At 42.8% G+C, this 23,403-nt stretch overlaps 1 protein-coding gene across 1 annotated transcript in view; it reads left to right on the forward strand.

Annotated features, from left to right (window-relative positions):
* The window catches only part of DENND5A (DENN domain containing 5A), a 72,387-nt gene extending 49,822 nt beyond the window's left edge, over positions 1-22,565 (forward strand). Inside the window, exons 10-21 of the mRNA XM_077769141.1 lie at positions 1,949-2,101; positions 7,033-7,117; positions 9,886-9,970; positions 10,634-10,762; positions 15,247-15,368; positions 16,572-16,717; positions 17,293-17,411; positions 17,812-17,993; positions 18,610-18,692; positions 19,187-19,310; positions 19,857-20,025; positions 21,534-22,565. Of these exons, the coding sequence (XP_077625267.1) occupies positions 1,949-2,101; positions 7,033-7,117; positions 9,886-9,970; positions 10,634-10,762; positions 15,247-15,368; positions 16,572-16,717; positions 17,293-17,411; positions 17,812-17,993; positions 18,610-18,692; positions 19,187-19,310; positions 19,857-20,025; positions 21,534-21,717 (1,581 nt within the window). The 3' untranslated portion in view covers positions 21,718-22,565. The remainder of the gene's footprint in view (positions 1-1,948; positions 2,102-7,032; positions 7,118-9,885; positions 9,971-10,633; positions 10,763-15,246; positions 15,369-16,571; positions 16,718-17,292; positions 17,412-17,811; positions 17,994-18,609; positions 18,693-19,186; positions 19,311-19,856; positions 20,026-21,533) is intronic.
* Positions 22,566-23,403: the final 838 nt, after the last annotated feature.

Consider the following 23,403-nt stretch of genomic DNA (forward strand, 5'->3'; position numbering starts at 1 on the left):
AAGAACTTATACAACTCGACACCAGTAAAACAAATAGTACAATTAAAAATGAACAAAAAACATAAACACGTATTTCCAAAGAAAACATATAGATGGCCAATAGACATATGAAAAGATGCTCAGCATCACTCATCATCAGGGAAATAAATCAGAATCACAATAAGATACCACCTCACACCTGTCAGAATGGCTAAAATAAAAAACTCAAGAAACAACAGTGTTGGTGAGGATGTGGAGGAAGAATAACCCTCACACACGGTTGGTGGGAATGCAAACTGTTGTAGCCACTGTGGAAAACAGTATGGAAGTTTCTCAAAAAATTAAAAATAGAACTACCGTATAATGCAGCAATCGTACTCCTGGGTATTTACTCAAGGAATACAAACTTACTCAAAAGGATATATGTACCTCTTTGTTCATAGTAGCATTATTTATAATAGCCAAATTATGGAAGCAGCCCAAAGGCCCATTAATAGATGAATGGATAAGGAAGTGGTATATATATACACTACTGACTACTACTCAGCCATAAAAAAGAATGAAACCTTGCCATTTGCAGCAACATGAATAGATCTAGAGGGTATAATGCTAAGTGAAATATAAAGTTTAATGAAAAAGCAAATCATAAAAGAATGCATATAGGCAAAACTAAACTACATTGTTTAGCAATGCAATTATAGGTTATAAGAATTTCTTTGCTTTTCTATATAGCTCTGTTGTGTAGGTCAGGATAGTGGGCAGGCACTTCCAGAGTGGGAAAGTGATGAGAGAAGACACACGGGGTGCTTCAAAGATATGGATGGGCAATGTTTCATTTCTTAACTTGGGTGATGGTTATAATAGTGTGTGTGGTATATCTCACACACACACACACACAACATGTATATGAGATATATTTTATGGAAAAAGCATTGAAAATAACAACACTGGAAAGAAATATGCCAAAATATTAAGAATTGTTGTATCTGAAAGGCAGAATTAGGGGTGATTTTCTTCTTGTTCTTTAGATTTTTGTATGTCACAAGTTTATAACAGAATTAAATAATGTTAGTTAAGGACTTGAACTCAGTATTCAGGCAGAGTTAGATTCAGAGGCCAGATCTTCTTCTTTACTGTGCGATTTTGGCAAGTTCCTCAAGTTCTCTGACCTCAGTTCCCTTATTAGTAAATAGGGAACAATAATAATACTTACCTCATAGAGTTGTAATGCTTAATACAGTGCCTGACACATAGTAATAAAGGTTGCAATTATCATTATATAGTGTGTGTTTTTTGGGGTTTTTTATAATAAGCATTTGGAAATTTTACTTAAAAGTAAATCATTGTCCTTAATTTTTGATCCCTTTGACAGGTACTTCAGATGTATTTCTAGCATTAAATACTTACAGGTTTGTTTGGTAAGATCGGTTAAACAGTGAGAAACAGACTCTCAGAAGTGAGCATGACTGAAGGGTTTTATTCAACTTTTTCAGCTCCAAAATGCAAAAACTTAACCTAGAATGATGGCATCACAGAAAGAAGGAGTAGGCCCAGGATCATACAGTGACTGCTGTTTACTTATCTTTGTAACTAAACTTTAAAAAAATATATATTAATTTATTTATTGTGAGAGGGAGAAAGAGAATTCCAAGCAGGATCTGTGTTGTTAGCACAGACCCCAGCCTGGGGCTGGACTTCTGAACTGTGAGATCATGACCTGAGCTGAAATCAAGAGTCAGATGCTTAACCAACTGAGCTAACCAGGTGCTCCTGTAACTAAACTTTTAAAGAATGTACTCCATCATAACCTGACCTATATGGTGGAGGATAAATATACTCTGTCTCTTGGTCTTGTTCATCTTGTCCTTCCCAGCCCAGCAAATGTACTGTGCAGGTGGCTGTAACCCTCTCTAGTTGCATATGATCCTACTCACTGGGTTATCTAATCCCACTGACTGATTCCTTGTAGACCAAGAGGATGCTGGTGGAGAAGATGGGCCGAGAGGCTGTGGAGCTAGGGCACGGGGAGGTGAACATCACAGGGGTGGAGGAGAACACCTTGATTGCCAGCCTTTGTGACCTTCTAGAGAGAATCTGGAGTCATGGACTACAAGTAAAGCAGGTAAGGAATGTGTAGACTCTCCCTGCTGAGCAAACTGCTTTCTGTTTTCACTTACTAGCTTTCCCATACTTCTCCAGCTGGCCATCTTTGAAGAATGGCGCATGGCATGGTGGAATGAAACTTGAAATAGTTAAACAAACAAATAAGTAAATCAATGTGATCCAAACTATTTTTTAAAAAAATTTTTGCTTCATAAACTTGTGTGTTTGTGAGACATTTTTAGAGTGGCATCTTCCTTTTTGTGAATAGACCTGAAGGCCAAATTGATAGATTGTTTTTGGCATCTGGCCCTAGTCTGGAAATGGAATACAAAAGAGAACTTGAAGCTCATAAGTACCAGATGTCCCCTAAAGGTCCTTCACTGGTTGTACCTTCCCAGTGGAAAAAGATCTGTCATTAACATTTCTTTTATATGCAGCTAGGTTAACTGTCTAAAGATTTGAGAAAGGACTGTGTGACACTGAGTAAGTTTGATTTTACTGCTTAATACCAGATAATTTCCTTATTTCAGAATATTTGGTTAAGATGGACAGCTTTAATTTTTATGCATTTTTAAATTTGAAAAGAACTTGAAATCTTTTCAAAAGCAGTTTTAATATGGATAAATTAGAAAATGCATGTAAGTATCTAGCAACTATATTTTGAGAGCCAACAAGTGTCCGGCACTATTGTAGGTACTTGAGATACCTAAGTGAACAAAACATATCAAGATCTCTGCCCTTCTTGAGTTTCCATTGTCATGGGTATACAGACAGTTTACCACATCTGTTCTTTAAGACATTTTTCTGTGCACATATACCCGTATAGAGTGTATATTTAAAAATCCAACCACAATGAGATTATCTTTTCACATCCACTAGGATAACTAAAATAAAAGACAGACAAAACAAGTTTAGTAAGGATGTGGACAAATTAGAACTTTCACACATTGCTGGTGGGAATGTAAAATGGTGCAGCCACTTTGGAACATAGTCTGGCAGTTTCTCAAAATGTTAAACATGGTGTTATCATATGACACAGCAAGTTCACTTCTAGCTGTGTGCTCAAGAGAAATGGAAATATGACATCTGTATAAAAACACGTACACAAGTATTCATAGCAGTATTATTCCTAATAGACCAGAAGCAGAACAACCCAAATGTCCATCAGTGGATAAATACACTAAATTGGTATATTTATACAATGGAATGTAATTCAGCAGTAAAAGGAATGAAGGATGATAGTTTTCACATACTAAGTGAAAGAAGCCAGTCACAAAGACCACATATTGTATGATCCTGTTTATATAAAATGTCCAGAATAGGCAAATTCGTAGTCAGAAAGTTAGATTAGTGGGTGTCAGAGGCAGGAGGGAAGGAAAAGTAGGGAGTGACTGATGAGTGTGAATTTATGGTAATGTGAATTATATCTCAATAAAGCTGTTTTTAAAAAATCTAGATGGGATCATACTGTACATGATGTTTTGTGACTTACTTTTTTTTTTTTAACTGCATAATACTTTATCTATGTCCTTACGTAATTTTTAGGTGATGTGTAGTATTTAAGAGTTCAAACTAGGAATCAGATAAGATCCGGGTTTGATTCCTACTTAATAACTTTATAAGACTGATCAAGATACCTAGCTTTTCCAAGCTTCTGTTTAATCCTGTATATGATGGAATTTTTAAAGTACCCATCTCTGTAGGATTTAAGATAGTTCATGTGAAGCACTAAACTCAGAGCCTGGAGTTTGGGAGGTGCTCTATAAATGTTTATGGTCATTACTCTTCTCAGGTCTCAGTTTTAGTTACTGTACTCACTGTATACATTTTTCCATATTTGAATCAGTCCTTTATTACTGGTCACTTATACTGTTTCTGATTTTTTAGCATTATAAACAACAGTGTGATTACAAATATTTTTAAATGCTAAAAATTGTGTATCACCAAATTTCTAACGTTTTGAGATTCTTGTAGTACAATAGCAACATTATGAGCTTTAGAGTCGGGAAGACTGAGATTTGAATCCACTGGATGACTTCCAGTAAGTTGTGATTTTTGAGTCTCATTTTCTTTATTGATACTACAGAGTTAATCAAGTCTACCTTTGAGGGTTATGATAATTAGATATGATAAAAATAACCCGGTGTGTGGTAGGTATATAACATATGAAAGCTGTTATGCTAGGTTCTACATGAAGAGTTTCTGTTTCTTTACTTTTCTTTATAACAAACGAATAGAATATAAATAATCATTTTATCAATTTCCTTGAAGTTGAGCAAGCCTGGCACTATAGTTGAGCTCTTCAGCTTTTTGGCAAAACATATGCCCTCAAAACTTTTTAATATTTGCCGTAAAAATTTCTAGAGAGTTAGTGAGACTTCTGCAGCTTAAGAACAAATACCATACTATTACATGTTCTAAACCTGTCCTCTGAGGCTTTGCAGCCATATTCTGCAAAAATTGTCTTAGTATGAGGAATATCTTTTGGAGCCAATTTGATTCCCTTCTCAGTTTGGACAGAGAGTTGCTATTTGTTTAGTGAGAAACTAATTTAAAATAATGGGGACTTTTCAGTTCAGGTCCCATTTTGTTTTGAAGCCTGCATTTGGAGTGCTAAAAATAAAGCCTAACAGTGTCACCAGAGGGAAGCAAGGGTGTGTGCTTTTTGGCAGGGCATTTATGCCCTCAGGGACACATGAATGTTCATCTGAGGACTGACAGTGACTATGTTGGGTTTCTACAAAATGTCCTCCTTATGCCTCTACTTGGTTAGCTTGTGTGTAGAGCGCTTCTCTCCTGCTGAGACATTCTTTGGTTATGTTTAGTCCAAAAGCTATAACCTGGTTACATGTCTAAATCATGAAGATTATGCATGATCATGCAGTGACCAAATTCACTGTCAGAAGGTAATCTTACTGTCCCCTTCTGAGGGCACCTTACTGATCAGTTACCTATTTTATCTACTTAGAGAGAATCCAAACAACAGGTTTTGCTGCCAGCTTTCTAAATTTTGTTATTAGCCATGACTGTCTACCTGCAGGGCTGCCTTGAGCAATTCCTCTTCAGAAGCTCTGTTATCTTCACAACTCTCTTTGGCTTTCAGTGACATTTTTCAAGGAAATGGGTATCCTTCTCTAGTATATTCTTCTGACAATAAGAGGTGAGGTTTGGTTTTTCTTACTGGTTTTGTAACTGCTGCCTTTGAGAAGGTCTTGTTTCTTACCTTCCATATATATGACATTCCTGGAGAATCCGGTGCTATTTATATCTTGCTATCTATATAACTACCCCAAATGGGTGGTTAGGCTAAATTGAACCTTGTAGTCTGGATCAGCCTCTGCAAAAGAGAAAAAGAATAATCCATGTCTCCTGAACTAGAAAGACCCCAGTGTCTTATCACTAAGCTTCAGCCAAGCTGCTGCTCTCTCCTACCTTTGCTCTCCCTGCTCATCAGTAAAATCACTGTGACCCAGGGCATCCTCCTGGCATGGTGGCCTGGTGTTGCTCTGGCCTTTGGCTCTTCAGTATCGTTGCATGTGAGGGCTCTCTGTTGACTGTCTATATTTGGTGTGTGTCACATCCACACAGTTTTGTTAAGGGAGGCTGCTTTCCTAAAAATAGATCTCTCTAAAATAGATCAAGTTGGTGAATAGAAACAAAATAAATACTCAGTATACTCAGGGGACAAATCTTGAGACCTTCAAATCCTCACATTCACCTGAGAGCATAAAACTTTCTTCAGAAAGTATGACTTCAGAAGTTAAATGATCTCTTTCAGTCTGTACAGCATCATTGATAGCAGTGGTTCTGACATTAGATAGATTTAAACTTAAATCCCAACACCCTACTTACTAGCTGTGTGGTCTTCATAAGTTACTTAATCTTTTTGATCCTCAGTTTGCTCTTTTCTAAAGAATATCAGGATAGAACTACCTATCTTGTAGTATTATTGAGAGCATTGAATAAAATATATTTGGAACATTTAATGTAGTACTTAGTTTACAGCAAGTCTTAAGACATGGTAACTTATTATTATTAATATTACTTCTGTAAAATACAGAACTAAAGTCATTTGTAAAATTATTATAATAAATCCTACTACTAAAACATAATACATTTATATTATGTCAGCTATATTGAAACATTTACCATGAATCTGATATAGTTTTTAAAAATCACATAACAAAGGTCACTGTGTACTGCAGGTGGCTAGAAAAAGACAAAACATTTACTGTATGGCCAGCTAGCCTCACTGACCACCTAGGCAAATTGTTCCCTCACATCAGGCTTGCAAATGCTAATCAGATTTGTGCCCTGGTAAAATGACAAATTGTTACATGTCTTAAATAGTTTAAACTGCAACTGTTAGATTTCCAAATGCTAAGGTTCTGTTATACTGACTGTAGTTAAGTACCAGCCTACCTTCCTGCAGGCTTCTTCAACTTTACCTTTGAGAGTAAATCTTCATCTTCGTGACAGCTTCTGTCTCCTCAGCCTGCAATAATGGCCATGATGCTTTAAATATTTTAGGAAACTCAGGAGTTATCATGGAATCTTATAGTTTGGGTATTAGCTCCTCTGTACAAAATCCACCATGCTCTACCCAAGCTGGCCTTCAGCCAACTCAGAAGTTGATAGGTTCTTTGCTTTTTTCTTTCTTATAAACCGGTCCATTCATAGACTCTTCGTGGACGCGTCCTCCTCCCTGTTTCAAGTGGTGGACCATTTTTCTTTTCTGTTCCCTTCCATTCTTCTTTAAATTTCTCCTGCATTGTAGTAGGGGGATATATTTGTATGCTTTGCACTGGGTATACATCAAGATAAGACATAGTCTAGATATTTTTTAGTAAAGACCCATATCTATATGTTTTATCTATGACTGTTCACTGGATGCCTTGGCCTCTGAAGTCTAAACTGACAGGTATTTCTTCTCCTTTGTGTTTGTTCCAGGGGAAATCAGCCTTGTGGTCCCACCTGTTACATTATCAGGAAAACCGACAGAGAAAACTCACATCAGGAAGCTTCAGTACCTCAGGTAAGTTGATCTCTGTTCCACTGGGGAGAACACCCTCCACCCACTTTCCCATCTCCTACCGTAGTGATGATCTGCAGTAGGTCCATGAAACCTTTGCTCTGAAATGTTTTCTTTTTTAAATATTAAGCTACTTGGCTCTCTAAACCACAGAGTGTGCCAAAACCAGGGGATTTGCTTTCATTATGTGTTTCTATACCTTTTTTTTTTTTGAGTAAATTATATACCCAACATGGTGCTTGAACTCATGACCCCAAGATCGAGAGTTGCATGCTCTACTGACTGAGCCAGCCAGATGTCCCTGTTTCTGTACCCTTTTGATCAGTGAGATAGATGATTTATATCAGCAAGAGGCCAGTCTTAAAATGAATTTAAATTTTCAGTGAATTTGTGTGGTACTCGTGTCCTGTGTTTGAAACAGGTTGTCTTCATAGTTTTTTGTTTTATTTCTGGATGGACATTGAGATGATCTATCAGGTAAGAGAGGCTGTTTGTGAATGTGTCCTACCTTGGAGTTCTCAGAGTCAAGGCCTGGTGTGAAAGATCCCTTAACACTTCTTTTCAGTTTCTAATTTAATAAAAATATTAGGGTTGGCAGGGACCCCAGAGATTATCTACTCCAACTCCTTTATTTTACAAGAGGAGGAAACTGGGATCCAGGAGGAACTGAATTTATTTAGGATCACACAGGGCATTCATGGAAGAGACCTGATTAGGAGCCAGGCCTCTCGTCTCCGGTCTGGTGTTCATTCTGCAGTGCCCCTTCCAGGACAGTCCTCTTCCTTCCTTTACATCTTGGCAGCATCTTCCCTTTGCACCATCCTTCATTTTCTTCTCTCTGCCTGGAAGTTTGTTTACTTTTCTTAGATATTCTTATCCTAATGGTAAAGATCAGTTCAAATGGAAGTAAAGGCATGAATTCCGCGTTTTCTTTCCTCTTGAGCTAATTGACTTCAGCTACACTGAAAGTGGGGAGAATAGTTGACTGAAAACCAGGTACAAGAGCTTCCTAAGCAGCCTGTTTTAAGGAGTTTTTAGGTCTGCTTTCTGGATATTAGAACAAAAAGTTTTCTCAGAAGGCTATAGAAGTTACTGCTGAAGGATAGACTATATAGCCAAAGTTTTCAACAGTTAAGTGATGAAGATACTAGGTTTTAAGTATTGGAGCAGACATATGTATATAAATATATAAGCATACCTCAGAGATATTGTGGGTTTGGTTCTAGACTACCACAAAAAAATGAATATTATTGTAAAGTCAGGTGACTTTATTTGGTTTTCCATTGCATATAAAAGTTATATTAATGCTATACCAAAGTCTGTTAAGTGTGCAATAACATTAGTCTAAAAAAATGTATATACTTTGATTTAAAAATATAGCTAAAAAAATAACCGTCAGTTGGAGCTTTTAGCAAGTCATAATTATAGATCACAGATCACCATAACAAATATAATAAAGACAATTTTGATACATTGTGAGAATTACCAAATGTGACACAAAGACATGAAGTAAGCAAATGCCGTTAGAAAAATGGTCTCAGGGCACCTGGGTGGCTCAGTCAGTTGAGCGCCTGACTCTTGATTTTGGCTCAGGTCATGATCCCAGGATTATGGGATTGAGCCCCATGTAGGGCTTTGCACTAAGTATGGAGCCTGCTTGGGATTCTCTGTCTCCTTCTGCCCCTCTTCCTCACTCATGCTCTTTCTCTCTCTCTCTCTCTCAAATAATAATAATAATAGGGGTGTCTGGGTGGCTCAGTCAGTTAAGCACCTGATTTTGGCTCAGGTCATGATCTCACAGTTCACAAGTTTGAGCCCTGCATCAGGCTCTCTGCTGTCAGCATAGATCCTGTTCCTATGCTCCCATCTCTTCCTGCCCTTCCCCTGCTTTCTCCCTCTCTCTTTCAAAAATAAATAAAATCGGGGCGCCTGGGTGGCTTAGTCGGTTGAGCGTCCGACTTTCGCTCAGGTCATGATCTCGCGGTTCATGGGTTCGAGCCCCGCGTCGGGCTCTGTGCTGACTGCCGGCTCAGAGCCTGGAGCCTGTTTCAGAGTCTGTGACTTCCTCTCTCTCTGACCCTCCCCTGCTCACGCTGTCTCTCTCTCTCTCTCTCGTAGAAATAAATAAAAAACATTTAAAATAAATAAATAAATAAATAAAATCATTAAATAGTAATAATAATAATAATAATAATAATAATGGTGCCAGTAGACTTGCTTGACACAGCATTGCCACAGACCTTCAATTTTGCAAAAAACGCAATATCTGTGAAGCACAATAAAGCAAAACACAATAGAATTGAGGTATGCTTGTATGTAGAGATCCTAAGCATTCTGAAACATGTTCTTTACACATTTGCTTGGCTCTTTTGTAGCCCATTTTGAGGCAAGAGCAAGTACGTGGATAGTAGCTCCAAATGGAAATAATGCTTCCGTGGATTTGTGGTGAGAAAATGCTGGATTAGGAGCCAGAAGATCTATGTTCCCTCCCATCCTGACTTTGCCACTTGGTGACTGAGGGAAAGCAGTTTTCTCTGAATCAGTTCCCTTCTCTGTGGTACTTCCTTGGCGATCTAGTTGTTAGAGGGTTAAATGAGATGGGTAAAAGTATAACATCTGATACCTAGTAGGCACTTAATAAATATTCATGAATATTTATTTCATGAATGCTAAGTGTTACCAAAGTAACCAACTATTTCCTATACAAATTTGGGTAATCAGCTCTTTGGATAGTCAGATCTCTTGGGACATGACCAACTTTTTTGTTCTAGGAATACTTCTTGATTCAGAACGGAGGAAGTCTGATGCCAGCTCAGTCATGTCTCCCCTGCGAATCTCTCTCATTCAGGATATGAGGTCAGTCTGAGTTCATCTATAATAAGCCACTAAAAGCCTGTTTTCAATTACTTCTTAGGTGTCTAATTTTTTTTTAAATTTTAAAAATAATCTTTATTTTTGAGAGAGAGAGACAGAGTGCAGGTAGGGGTGGAAGAGAGAGAGAGGGAGACACAGAGTCCAAAACAGGCTCCGGGCTTTGAGCTGTCAGCACAAAGCCCGATGTGGGGCTTGAACTCATGAACCATGAGATCATGACCTGAGCTGAAGTTGGACTGAGTCACCCAGGCTCCCCAGGTGTCTACTTTAAATAATAGGGTCTCAATGACTTGGCCTTTTGCAGCCTCTTAGTTAACCAAGGAGGCCCTCATCATTGGTCTTGTGCTTCATGATGCAGTTGTGGAGCTGTACAAGCAAGTGGGTTTCCTGACATTTTTGGCAAATTATACCAGAGTATTGCAAGGTCTTAGGGCTCCAGGTCTAGCCTGGCTTTTTGAGAACTGTGTTGTTCCCCTCCAAAACCCNTGAAGATTTAGAGAACAAGAGAGATGGACTCTCACTAGGATGGGGATAGAATTGTCTCACCAGACCTCCTTGGCTCTACAGGAGGAGAGGAGGATTTATTAGTAGCAAGTTCATTTTCTACCCCACTCCCCACCTCATTTTTTTCTATTCTCCCTTCAGGCACATCCAGAACATCGGGGAAATCAAGACTGATGTGGGAAAGGCTAGAGCGTGGGTGCGATTGTCAATGGAAAAAAAGTTACTTTCCAGACACCTGAAGCAGCTTCTCTCAGACTATGAGCTCACCAAGTAAGGCCATTCCACCTAGAATAGAACCAGGCTTCCAGGAATGGTGGGGAGGGATTGGAAACTCTTGTATGGGAAGGGAGAATATTCACTATGTCATTTCTGTTGTATTCAGCTGAACTCAAATTGCATATGAAGGTTTTGTAGCATTTCCTCTTCTCCGTCTTTATCTATAGAAGAAAAATTCTGCTGTGTTTGTTCTTCCTACCTTCTCAATCTGCATGTCCCCAAATAGCTTTCTTAAAGACATAATGAGAAGGATGGGGTCCTTATTGGGTACTTCAGAGTTTTGGGGCTCCCCTCTTCTTACTACATCCAGGTGATTTGTATACCTCTTAGGCACAGGGCTTTTTTTTTGGTCTCTTTCCTATCCTGGGGAGGAAAGGGTTAGAGAGTGAAAAGAAAACTTATAGGATCTCTCCTTATCTAATTTGTTCTCTCCTGAGCTCACGGCCAGCCCAAGTCCTTGCTCTTGCTCTTTCTCTTTCCACCCTGTCTGAGTCTCCATAGAGCTTAAAAGGGCTTTCAGATGACCTTCCTAGACCCTCTCCCTCCACGCTTTCCACCTAGAAAGAGGAAGGAGAGAGATTCCATGGTTCTCACACATGCAGGGGCCATTAGCCTGCAGTTCCCTTCTCTGGATTTGATATTCCTTGTATACTTTCTGTACCCAGCTACCAGCGGAGTAGCAGGAAGGAGGGCTGTTCCCCTTCTCTGCCTCTCGGACTACCACCTCTCTACCTTTTTCTATGTTTGGCTCTTTCTTCATTGGCAAGCCTGTTGGGCACTAGTGTTTAGCATTTCTTTGGACATTTTTTCATGGTGTCCTTTATTATTTGACTCCTCCAAGGATGCTAAAGCAGAGGAGGGGGCATTGGTGAAATTTTGTGTAGCCAGTGGATTAAACCTGCAGAATCTGTTTTTATTTAAATGAAAATAAAATTTTTTAGATTGTTTATTGTGTATAAAACAATACACAAAAATAACAAGCAAGAATTAGGTTTAAAATTTTGATAGGTTAGAGAGCTGATTTTGAAAGATTTTAAAACAATTCTTAAAGCACTTAAAAATTAAAAAAAAAATTTTTAGTGTTTATGTATTTTTGAGAGAGGAGACAGAACACAAGCAGAGGAAGGACAGAGAGAGAGGGAGACACAAAATCCAAAGCAGGCTCCTGGCTCTGAGCTGTCAGCACAGTGCACAACATGGGGCTTGAACTCAAGAACCGTGAGATCATGACCTGAGCTGAAGTTGGACGTTTGACTGACTGAACCACCCAGGCGCCCCATTAAAGCACTTAAATTTGATTGTCTATACCTACATAAGTGTTTGGGAATAAAATTTGGAGATTGGGAGAACAACTAAAAGAGAACAAGTGAACATGTAAGCCTGGAATTTGGAAGGGACAAGTTTGCACTCTAGCTTCTAGGGGACAATTTTGCATGGTTTAAAAAAAAAATCACTGTAGCAGGACAGAGCAGCAGTCTTTCCTGCTGGGCAGTGTGGGTGTCATCATCAGGAGGACAGAGAGGCATCTAAGAGGAGGGGTCAAGCACTAAAACTTTGTGGAGTCTGGGATAGTGGATAGGTCTAGGGTGTGTTTGATCTTAAAGGCCCAGACAACAGCAAATAAGAAACAGACCTTGGTCAAGAGGCTAAGTTTTCTTTCTTTTCTTTTCTTTTCTTTTTTTTTTTTTAATGTTTTATTTCTTTCTGAGAGAGAGAGAGACAGCGTGAGCAGAGGAGGGTCAGAGAGAGAGGGAGACACAGAATCTGATGCAGGCTCCAGGCTCTGAGCTAGCTGTCAGCAGAGCCCGACACGGGGCTCAAACCAACGAACCGTGAGATCATGACCTGAGCCGAAGTCGGTCGCTCAACTGACTGAGCCACCCAGGCGCCCCTCTTTTCTTTTATTTAAGTGTCTTTTCTTTAAGTTTCTTTTCTTTCTTTATGTTTTAAAATTTTGGTTTCTTTAAACCATAGTCCTATTAGAGGAAATAAGCTCAGAAATTACTCAGTACTAGCAACTTTCCATCTGATATCCTGGCCCCAGTGCTGCTCCAGTGAGTGGAAAATGAGTTTTGCTGCCACAGATTGCATTTTGGATGGGGTATGGAGAGGAAAACCTACTTACTCCTTTATTCTGTTCTCTCTTATCTTTCTCGTCGGTGTGCTTAAAGTTCCAGCCACATCATTCCACTCACCGTTTTTCTCAGGACGTTTTTAGTCCTTTCAGGGCCTAGTCAGAAGTTTTCTTTGCCAGAGTTTGCCTAGATGCTCCAGAGACTTGGTCTGTTCTTCCTCCAGGCACCCATAGCATTTGTCACAGTATTTGTTCAAACCTGCTTCACCCCTCACGGGCTGTATTATTATTTAGTTGCTTGCTGCTTATTACAATTTGCTTTCGTTGAGGACATGAATGAGCATGTTGCCTAGCACCTAGAAGGTATTAAATTGGGCACATAAAATGTGTGCATAGCTGCACGGATAGGAGGAGGTAGCCTTAGAGAGTATATTTTGATAGAATTTTCCTGACTCTCTGTGATTTCCAGGTAACCAGGCATCTTGGAGTAGGGGGTAAGGTTGAGGCAGGATAAGAGGGCTGTATAGTTTAGGGGGAAAAGTTAGCTCCTATATAGTGAGCTCACACAGTTTCTCCCTGACCTCCCTGCAGTGATGCTGTGTAGTAACCCCTCTACCTTGAAACTCACTTTGCATGGCTGCTGTGGCCTTATACCATCCTGTTCTTTTTCTCTCCCTACCCTTTCCAGGGTGTTTGCTTCCACATTCCTCAGTTCTCTGCATGCACATGCATTCTTTTCACGCTCTCTCTCACTTAGTGATCTCATGCATTCTCAGGACTTCTGTTACCTATCGGGTGACACCCACATCTGAAGCTCTAGCTTTGACTTTTCTTCTGAGCTCCAGTCCTGCACATTTATTTCCATTCAGATATCTTACCTTTAGCTCAGAGAGAACAAAACCAAGTTTCATAGTTTTTACCATAAGCACCTTTCAAATTTTTTGTTATTCTCTTTGAACATCCTTACTCCTCCTTACCTAGTTTGAAATTCGGGGTCTAGTTTGACTCCTTGCTTTGCTTTATCGTCCACATGCACATTTCAGGTCATTAGCCTCTGTCTCCACTTGTTTTCTTATCTAGTGCTCTGTCTTAGGTTTACTCATATGCCCCTTTCACCTGTCAGCCGCACTAAATTGAAATTTAGTGCCACTGGCTGTAGCTTTCCCTTTACTTCTAGGGTAAATTGCAGAAACTTACTACTTGTAAGTTGCAAACTCTTTAGCCTGAATATTTAGGGCTTTCCTTCATTTGACTGTAGCCTAACTTTTCAGCTCATTGCTAACTAATCACCTCCCTGTGCCCTCAACTCCAGCCAAACTGGTTTTCACACCCTGTCCTTCTCTTTCTTCTGTCTAAATTCATGCTGTCCTTTAGGCCTCTCCTTTTCTAGGACCACTGAAGCTTATTGCTCTTTAAATTCTCAGAGAGAACCTTTCATTTGTACCTCATTATGGGCAGTCTTATACCATGGCCTTTACCTAATTTATTCACCTGGACTGTATTTGAGGCTAGGTGTTTCCCTCTTCAGCATCTGCATATAGTAGGCCCTGGCTGGTGAATTAATCTTTTGGGTGTACCTTATAAACAGAACCTCACAGATTTACTAAATCCTTACCTCTTTGGCCATGGTGATCGCAATCTTGACAACCAAGATGATTACTTCTTGTATTATCTGTGTGTTTCTCTGTGCTGAAGGCCTGTGCATGTGGCTTTTTATGTCCCCTCTGTTTGGGGAATGTATCATTGCTGTTGCCGAGTGTCTACAATGTCAGGCAAAGGAATTGGCCTTTGATGAATAAGTGAGGATGGGGATGGGGATAGGAGAAGATTTAAAAAGAGGGGAAGGACATGATGTGCACAGCTCTTCCTTGCCTGTGACCTGGATCATTTCCTTTATTGACTCTGAAACTGTCCTCTGCTTACATTCACATTCAGAACAGTGTTCTGACTCAGGGGTCTTAGGTCTGCTTAGGGTCTGAGGCTGGCTCTGGTAACGAATGGTGATCACAGACCTCTGCCATTGCTGTTCCCACACCACACACTAGCTAGTGATGCCCTCGCTAGAAGCCTGAGAGGGCCTGTGTCATCCCTGACAGTGACAGTTCCAGCCCCCAGTTTAGGAAAGGAGATCCCATGACCTCTGACACCACATTGTAGTAGAATCAGCCCTTACACACAGGTAGAGTTTGGTTTTTGTTGTTCCTGCTATAGCTTCAGTCACCTTCCCTCTAGCCCTCATTTCAGTGGAGAAGCCAGCTTTGTTCCATTTTTTAGGTGCCGCTAAAGAACTTGAAGCTTGACATCTTATTCTTCCCTTAGCTCTCTCCTTCCAGAACTGAGTAATTCTAGCCTCTTTCCCCTCCTTTCGGCTGGGGGGACTGATGTATTCCCTCCTCTCCGACAGAAAGTTGTACAAGCGCTATGCCTTCCTGCGCTGTGACGACGAGAAGGAGCAGTTCCTCTATCACCTCCTCTCTTTCAATGCCGTTGATTACTTTTGCTTCACCAATGTCTTCACAACTATCCGTGAGTAGCCCTGTGTTCCCCAACTAGCCTTCTCAATGCCAGTCTTTATGAGCTTGCCTGAGGCTAGCGCACTGTTCCCTTTTTAAAGAAAGAAGATTGTCACTTGTACTTTCTATTTGCCTTTTGCTTCTGTGGGAGAGGGGTGCATTTGCCCTCCTTGGAGGTTGTTTTTTTCTCCAGAGCTTCTTATTCTTGTTCTGAATTGGGAAGTTCAGTCTTTTTGGCCATCATGTTGTTACTGTTGTCCTAGGCACTGCTCTGGGGACCTAAGGTGATGAAGGTGGAGTGGAGTTGGGCGGTGGTGAGGTTCACTGCCCTCTTTGCACACCTGTAAAGAAATCTACCTTTTGATTTGGGCTGAGGGAATCATTTAGCATCCTGGGTTTCAGACCAGCCCACAGGGAAAGACAACTCTTCCTGAAGTAGCAGAAAAAACTCTAGGTTGCAGTAGGAGACTTGGGTTCAGGCCTTGCTCTGTCCTAACTCATTATTATTTCTGTGAGCAGAGTCAATCCCTGCTGTGGGCCTAAATCTCTGTTTACAGAGTGAGGAAGAGGGTTCAGTATGGTCTAAGGAAGGCCCTTGAAGCCTTATCTTTCTTTGGTGCCAGGATGCCCTGTTTGGTAGGGGGTAGTCTCTGAATTTGCCGCATGGCTCGTTATGTGGCTGATGACTCAGCAGCTTCAGCAGTATGGAATCTTGTTTCTATATGACACCCATCCTCCATCTCAGAGATGAGGGTTTACAGGCTACAGGAAAAGCAGCACTGGACTGGAGCTTAGGAGATTCAGGGGAACTATCTCCCTCTTGGTACCTCAGAAAAGGCATTGTAAGACCTGCACGGCCTCCCTGGAGATTGTTATTAGAATTCATGGGCTTATAGATTGAAAAGTGCTTTCCAAAGCAATTATGGAGTTGGTGGTATTATTTAAGGAACAAGTTCACTTAGCCCCGGGCCTGTAGATGGGTTTGGATCTTTGATATTTGGGTGGTAACCCTAAGAGGAGTGAGACTGAGGGTAGGATTAGCTAATATTCTAAGCCAGCCAGAGATTAGGTCCTGGGACCTGCTGCTCCCAGCTCTCCTGGGGCCAGTACAATAGGGGCCACAGTCATGCCAGCACACCTGGACAGGTCAGGGCCCTTCCAGGTATGGGAGGGATTCCTGATCCTCCTTAATGCCTTTGTGGCTTCCCCAAAACAGTGATCCCGTACCATATCCTGATTGTACCGAGCAAGAAGCTGGGGGGCTCCATGTTTACCGCCAACCCATGGATCTGCATCTCGGGAGAATTGGGTGAGACACAGATCCTGCAGATTCCCAGGAACGTGTTAGAGATGACCTTTGAGGTATGTGTTATCCAGGGACCACAACCCTAGGCTCGGTGGGGATCTGAGTTTGTAACAGATGCCCACAGAAGCTTTCTGCTGGGTTTTACGGTGGTCTTGTCCTTATAGTATTATGCTTCAACACAGTTGACCTGTCCTGAGATGGTCAGAGGTCAGAGACAAGGACTGGCCCAAGAACAAGGGAGCCCACCCTGTCTAAGTGGTCTGTGGCTGGAAGGCATTTACTCATCTGGACTTGTGTACCTCCCTGCCCATGGTGTATTGAGAAATCCCCAAGAATTCTTTCAGCTGCTGAGCTTGTGTTCACAGACACCTCTGAATCTCAGACTGTTATCCCACTTTTAGACCCTTTGATAGTAGGCCCTATTCTTCCTCTAGGTAGTAGCATCTTCTTTTCAGTCATTTTCCCCTCATGGACCGGCCTTGGTGGTAGGTTGGAGCCATGAGCTCTTACCCTGTAGATGCTGAAGGGCCAGATTGCAGACAACCAGTCAGATCTGTGCGTCTGAGCAATGGCTTTCTTTTCCCTTATTTCTTTACCTAATTGCCTTCTTTATTTGGCTATTCTTTTACAGTGCCAGAACTTGGGAAAGCTCACTACGGTGCAGATAGGCCATGACAACTCTGGGCTCTATGCCAAATGGTTGGTGGAGTATGTGATGGTCAGGAATGAGATCACAGGCCATACCTACAAGTAAGTGTTCCCTCAGCTAAGAAACCTAGTATAGTGGTTCAAGGTTTACTGCCAGGGGCTGGATTTGATCTGTGGGTATGTGGAGTTCTCAAGGAGACTTTTTAGGCTGTGGTAGACTGAGGTAACTTTCTGTTTGGCTCTGTTTTATGTGCCTGAAAAGAAATAGGAGGGATTTCTAAGCAAGGCATGTGATGTTGCTGTACACAGGTTCCAAGCCACCCCTCATTCAGGTGGCTCCCGTTGATGCACAGTGGGATGGATGGGCAGGGCCTTGAGGGATCCCCGACTGGTTTCAGAGCCTGTCTCCAGGAATTGGCTTTTTGATGGCTTTTGCTGAGCAGCAAAGGGAAAGGACACTGAAGGAGCTGGCAGCTCTGACAGGCCATTGCCTGACCCTTAGGTTCCCATGTGGCCGGTGGTTGGGGAAGGGCATAGACGACGGGAGCCTGGAGCGGGTCCTGGTTGGGGAGCTGCTCACATCCCAGCCTGAGGTGGACGAGAGGCCGTGCCGGACCCCGCCCCTGCAGCAGTCCCCTAGCGTCATCCGGAGGCTCGTTACCATCTCACCCAACAACAAGCCCAGTAAGTGGGAGGAGGGCTGGGCCCTCATGCCACCCAGGTGGGAGATGTGGGCAGATCTCTGGAAGCCCTGATATGGGAGTCCAGATCCCAGCCTCTGCAGCTGCCTTAGGAACCAGCTGTGCTGATAAAGCAGCTTTAGGCATTTGTCACCCTCCTCTCATGAATCAGTGTGTGTGTGTTGGGCTGAGGGGGTGTCACACTCCGTAGGGGTCTGGAAGGAGAGGGGAGAGTTCATACAGCCTGGCCTGGGTCCTCTGTACCATTTGTTTTATGATTCTAGAAAGGAGAGGGATCTACTTTCTGACCTTCTCCTTCCTGGTTCCTGGGCCTCGCAGCCAAGTTGTGGCCCTCTTTTGGTTGCCAAAAATTCCAGGGTGAAATGAGAAATAAACTTTACCTGCATCTTTTAGAGATAGAACTCTAAGGCATTAGCTTTTGCTTTTCTCCCAAGATTTTAGGAAGGGCTAGCTTAGCAGAGTTGGATGGGCAAGAGCCACTCTTCCCAGGATCCTGCTTTTTCCCATGAGCCCTTCCTATGTCCTCAGTCTTGTGCTCAGTCAGCTAAGCACTGTTGGCCTCTGAGATTGGTTAGGGATGTCTTCTTGATTTTTATCAGAGCTGAACACTGGGCAGATCCAGGAGTCCATTGGGGAGGCAGTCAATGGCATCGTGAAGCACTTCCATAAGCCTGAAAAAGAGGTGAGCCTTCCCGCCCTCCAGCCCAGGGCTTTATATTGAATAAGAGAGAATAACCTTTCCTGGGGCCATGTACTATGGATAACGCAGAGTCAAGAGTGTGTGCCTCAGTTTGACCTTGAGCAGATTCTTTCCTCAGGTGCCTCTGTCTTAGGTTACCCTGTTTTCCTTATACACTGATGGCCCAACAGAGTTCTGTTGGCCCCTAATGAACAGTGTGTATTCCTGTCCTCTTCTGTGTTTGCCTGGGACTCCCTGAACAATGGTCACTCTGGCTTTGTCCCTCTTATGAGGACCCAGATCCATCATCTGTTCAGCAGCTGTTCACTGACAGCTGCTCTGTGTCACTCACTGTGCCGAGTATTCGGGGAAATAGAAAAGATCCCAGCCTATCTTCTGCTGCCCTCCTAGCTGTGGACTATGGGTTTGGGGAAGCAGTGGTGGGAAGGCAGCTTGGCTCAGGCAAGCCTGGGACTCTCTTCTGTTTCCTTATGCAGCGAGGCAGTCTGACACTGCTGCTCTGTGGAGAATGTGGCCTTGTCTCAGCCCTGGAACAGGCTTTCCAACATGGATTTAAATCGCCCCGGCTCTTCAAAAATGTCTTCATTTGGGATTTCTTGGGTGAGTTGGGCCCAGGGTGTGAGGGTGGGAGTTGCAGAGACATGGGGACTCCCCAGTATAATGTGGGTGCTGACCACTGGAGTCTGAGATGCAGAAGCCAAACCAGGTGACTCTCAAATTAGATCTTTTGTTTGTTTGCCCTGACTTCTCTTGAAGTTACTCAGTCTTCACACTTCCTTCTTGTAGGTCTAAAAGGCCAGTTGATAGCATTTGGAGCCCAAGCACTGTGTTGTACCCACTTGGAGAATTTTTATACAACAAGCTTCTCCCTCAAGAGTTTTGGGTTTTTGGGGGGTTTTTTTTGTTTTAATCTTTAGAGTAGAGAAAGGATCATTTTCTATCAAGGGCCACATAAAGAAATTTAAAACCTAGGAATAGGGACTTTACATTTTGAAATGTGACCAGTGATGTTAGAACGTTCATATTAATCACATTAAGTTACCTCAATCAACATGGAGAGGCCCATGACTAGTGGTCTGCAGGACAGTCATGGATAGGTTGGTTTTGAGAGCCTTTGTCACTGGCAAACTTTTTTGCTCTTCACAGAAAAAGCACAAACCTATTATGAGACTTTGGAGCAGAACGAACTTGTCCCTGAGGAAAACTGGCATACAAGGGCCCGGAACTTCTGCCGATTTGTCACTGCAATCAATAATACTCCCCGGAACATTGGCAAGGACGGCAAGTTTCAGATGCTGGTGTGCTTGGGAGCCAGGTACTGCAGCCTCATGGCCCAGAGTGCACGGTGCCCACCCTTAGAGGTGGTGATGGGAGCCTAGTGTGGTGCAGGGTGTGGGAGCAGCTAATGACTAGACGCTGCCCAGCAGGTGAGACCTTGGAGGCCCTTAATTTCCTTCATGTACCAAGCCTCTGTGTGGGGATATGTAGGAGTGGCGATGAGAGTGTGTGTAACGGTAGAGGCCCTGAGAAGGAATAAAGCCATCCCACTGGTAAAATTTAGAGTATATGTAGTCATTCCTTCCAGCAAACATTTGAATGCGCCAGGCCTGATGGAAGACGGTGGGAATGAGCTGAATACAACACGATCCCTACCATTTAGAAGTTTACTTGTCCTAATTAAATACAGTACAAGACAGAAGGTTGTTGAGAGTCCCAAAAGGAGCATTCATAAGGTACGCTGAAACTGTAGAGGAGAAAGATCAGAGAAGGGAGGAGGTGGCATTGAGGTGAGCCTTAATGGAAGGGAGGAAGTGGGGAGGGAGTTTGAAGCAGATATAACTAGCAGAGAGGCCCTAAAGGAAGCAAAGGGTGTGGGGTTAGGAAGTAACAGGTAACATGAAAGGGCAGTTGTAGGATACAGTTGAAAGGATGGGGGCCTTGGGGAGCTGTGACAGGGAACCCTTCCATATTAGGACAGAGTTGTTTAAACAGGCAACTGAAATGATATGAATTTGATATCATGGGTGGTATGCATCAGAGTGGGAATGAGCTGAATAAAAGATTGTCAGGGGCTATTCCAGTAGGTCAGGTGAGAATGTGAAAGCCAAATAAATTTAAGGCAGTAGTTTATTTGGGCCAGGGAAGGGAGGGAGTTGGCATTGTAGTGCCAAAAATGGACTCTGGAACCAGCTTCAGTAGGTTCATCTTCTCAGATCAGCCACTTCCTAGCCATATGAACTTGGACAAGCTACTTAACATCTGTTTACCTCAATTTCTTCATCTATAAAGTGGGGCTAATAATAGCACTAATAGCACCTACCTCATATCACAGGGTTGTTATGAAGGTTAAATCTCTTAAAACAGTGTCTGGCGCTTGCCAAGTGCTATGTGGATGTGAGCTCTTAGGATTATTCCTGGTAGTGATAGCTCTGGGGAGGAGCAGTGCTCTGGGACAGATGGGCTGTTGAGATGGAGGAGGTGGTACTGACTGGCCTTGGTCTGGTTGGTGGTGGGCTGGTCTAGGGAGGCAGGTGGCAGCAGGGGAGGAGTTGTGGGCCTTGTGGCAGGTAACTGAGTCAGTTCGGGTCAGGTTGGGTTGTGTCCCTGGGGCTGAATAGTCTCTAGTAGGAGTCTTTTAAAGCCATGTAAGGCCTCTTTGCCAAGCACTGTTAGGGGAGGGAAGGGGGGTTGGAGAAGCTATCCACTTCTCCAGCTTTAGACTTTGTTAAAGGAGTGATAGAGCAAGCTTCCTTCTTGGCCTTGTGCTAACTGTCTCCCTTCCACTTCCCTTCTGACCCATCTGGACTGACGCTGCCCTGCCAGAGATCACCTCCTACACCACTGGATTGCCCTGCTGGCCGACTGTCCCATCACCGCACACATGTATGAAGATGTGGCGCTCATCAAAGACCACACACTTGTCAATTCCTTGATCCGCGTGCTGCAGACATTGCAGGAGTTCAACATCACGCTGGAGACATCCCTTGTCAAGGGCATTGACATCTGACCTTCCAGCACCAGCTAGCAGTAGGACCGAAAGAGACTCACCCTGCAGCTCTGACCCTTTTACCCAAAGGGATTTAAGCGAGTTGTGCAGGAGACGGAGAGGAGATGTACACTCACTGTAAAAAGAAAAGTAGAGGATTTTTGGAATAAATAATCTATTTTAGAGTTTATTTGCCGATTTGCTTTTTACACACTTTCATGTGAAAGAGTGATAGGGAGAGGGAGACGAGGTTGGCGCCGCTTATTTTGAAGCTGGTGCCCTCCCTCGCCATGGCCGCTGCTGGGAGCCTGCGGCCTCCCCAGACTGAGCCTGCGTCACGGGTGGAGCAGTTCTGCTTCCTCACTGCGCTGGTCATGAGGCCATTCCACGTTGTTTTTAAACTAATGTTTTCTAGATTAACATTGTTATGGATATTTGGCTTTCACAGGCCACACAAGGTGTGCTGAGCGGGAAGCCCCAAGCTCCAATCAAAGGGATTCTTAGTAGTGCCTCTGTAAGCACTGATGAGTCAGCCCCACATCTTTTCTTTTTTCTGTCAGTATTATTTGGAACGGAGACATGCCGGGATGCACCATCGTGCAGAAGATCATGCTTCCTCTTGGCACACAGCTGCACAGAAGTAAACATAAGCATGTCTTAACAGGGTTTCTTTTTCTTTTTTTTCCTATTATTTATTTAATCCTCCATTGTGTGTTTTAAGTCTTTCTTTTCCTTTTTTCTTTTTTTTTAAAGAAGGAAAAAGCTTGTCACAGTCTAACTGGCTATGTTATTATTGTTAAATTTCTGTTGTTTTGCAACCTAGAAACCAGCTACAGTATGGCCCACTTAATAAAACACCTGAAACAAAACTGCATGGATCCCTGACTTTTATGGGGGTTTGTGAGCAGTGGGTGGTGGTGGCTACGGTTTAGTCCCTGTGTAGCTCCTCCCTCCACAGCTGCCCGGGGTGCCCCCTCAGGGCCTGGTATCTCCTGGGTCTGGGTCCTTCCTGCTGCAGCACCTCGAGCTTCCATAGTCGTTAGCTCAAATGGCTGTTTGAGAAGGATGCAAAAAGGGTTATTTTCCTACTCAACAGAGGAGGAGGCTGAGGCACAGAGGGGAAAAGACCTGGCCAAGGTTGCAAAGGTTGTCACTTGGCTGAGACAAGAGGAGATATTTCTTGAAGGGTAAGAAAGACCAGGGGTGGAGACAAGACACACAAGAGAGGCCCTATCTGCCCTCAGGAAAAGAAAAACAAAAACAAAACACCTTTTTCTTGAGAGAAGGATTTGTTTGTCCCAGGATGGTAGGTGTTAGAGCTTCAAGAGGGTCCTGGAAACCAGCTTCCTTCAGTTTTATTCTTCAACCAGCCTGCTTTTGCAGGAAGTTCCAGAAATGTAGCATGGCCAGGTAGAGGACTCAAACCAATTCGTGTCCTCTCTTATGCTTCCCTGATTTTGCCTGTACTATTCTCTCTGCCTGGAATGCCTCCTCTGGTGCCTACTTCCTTTTCATTGTTCAAGGTCACTTTAGTAGTCACCCACTATGAAGCCTTCCCTAGTCCTCCCTGGGCATAGTTAATCATTTTGTCATTGTGTTCCTGTGGTTGCTTAGATGCTGGCACCTCTCTGGGTTATCGTTGCTGCTTTCATGTTGGGCCTACCTCCCTAAGCCATGAGCTCCTGGAGTGGCCAGAGGTTTCTCCTT

Source organism: Crocuta crocuta, unplaced genomic scaffold (assembly GCF_008692635.1).
Source record: "Crocuta crocuta isolate KB4526 unplaced genomic scaffold, BGI_CrCroc_1.0 scaffold255, whole genome shotgun sequence".
NCBI lineage: Eukaryota > Metazoa > Chordata > Mammalia > Carnivora > Hyaenidae > Crocuta > Crocuta crocuta.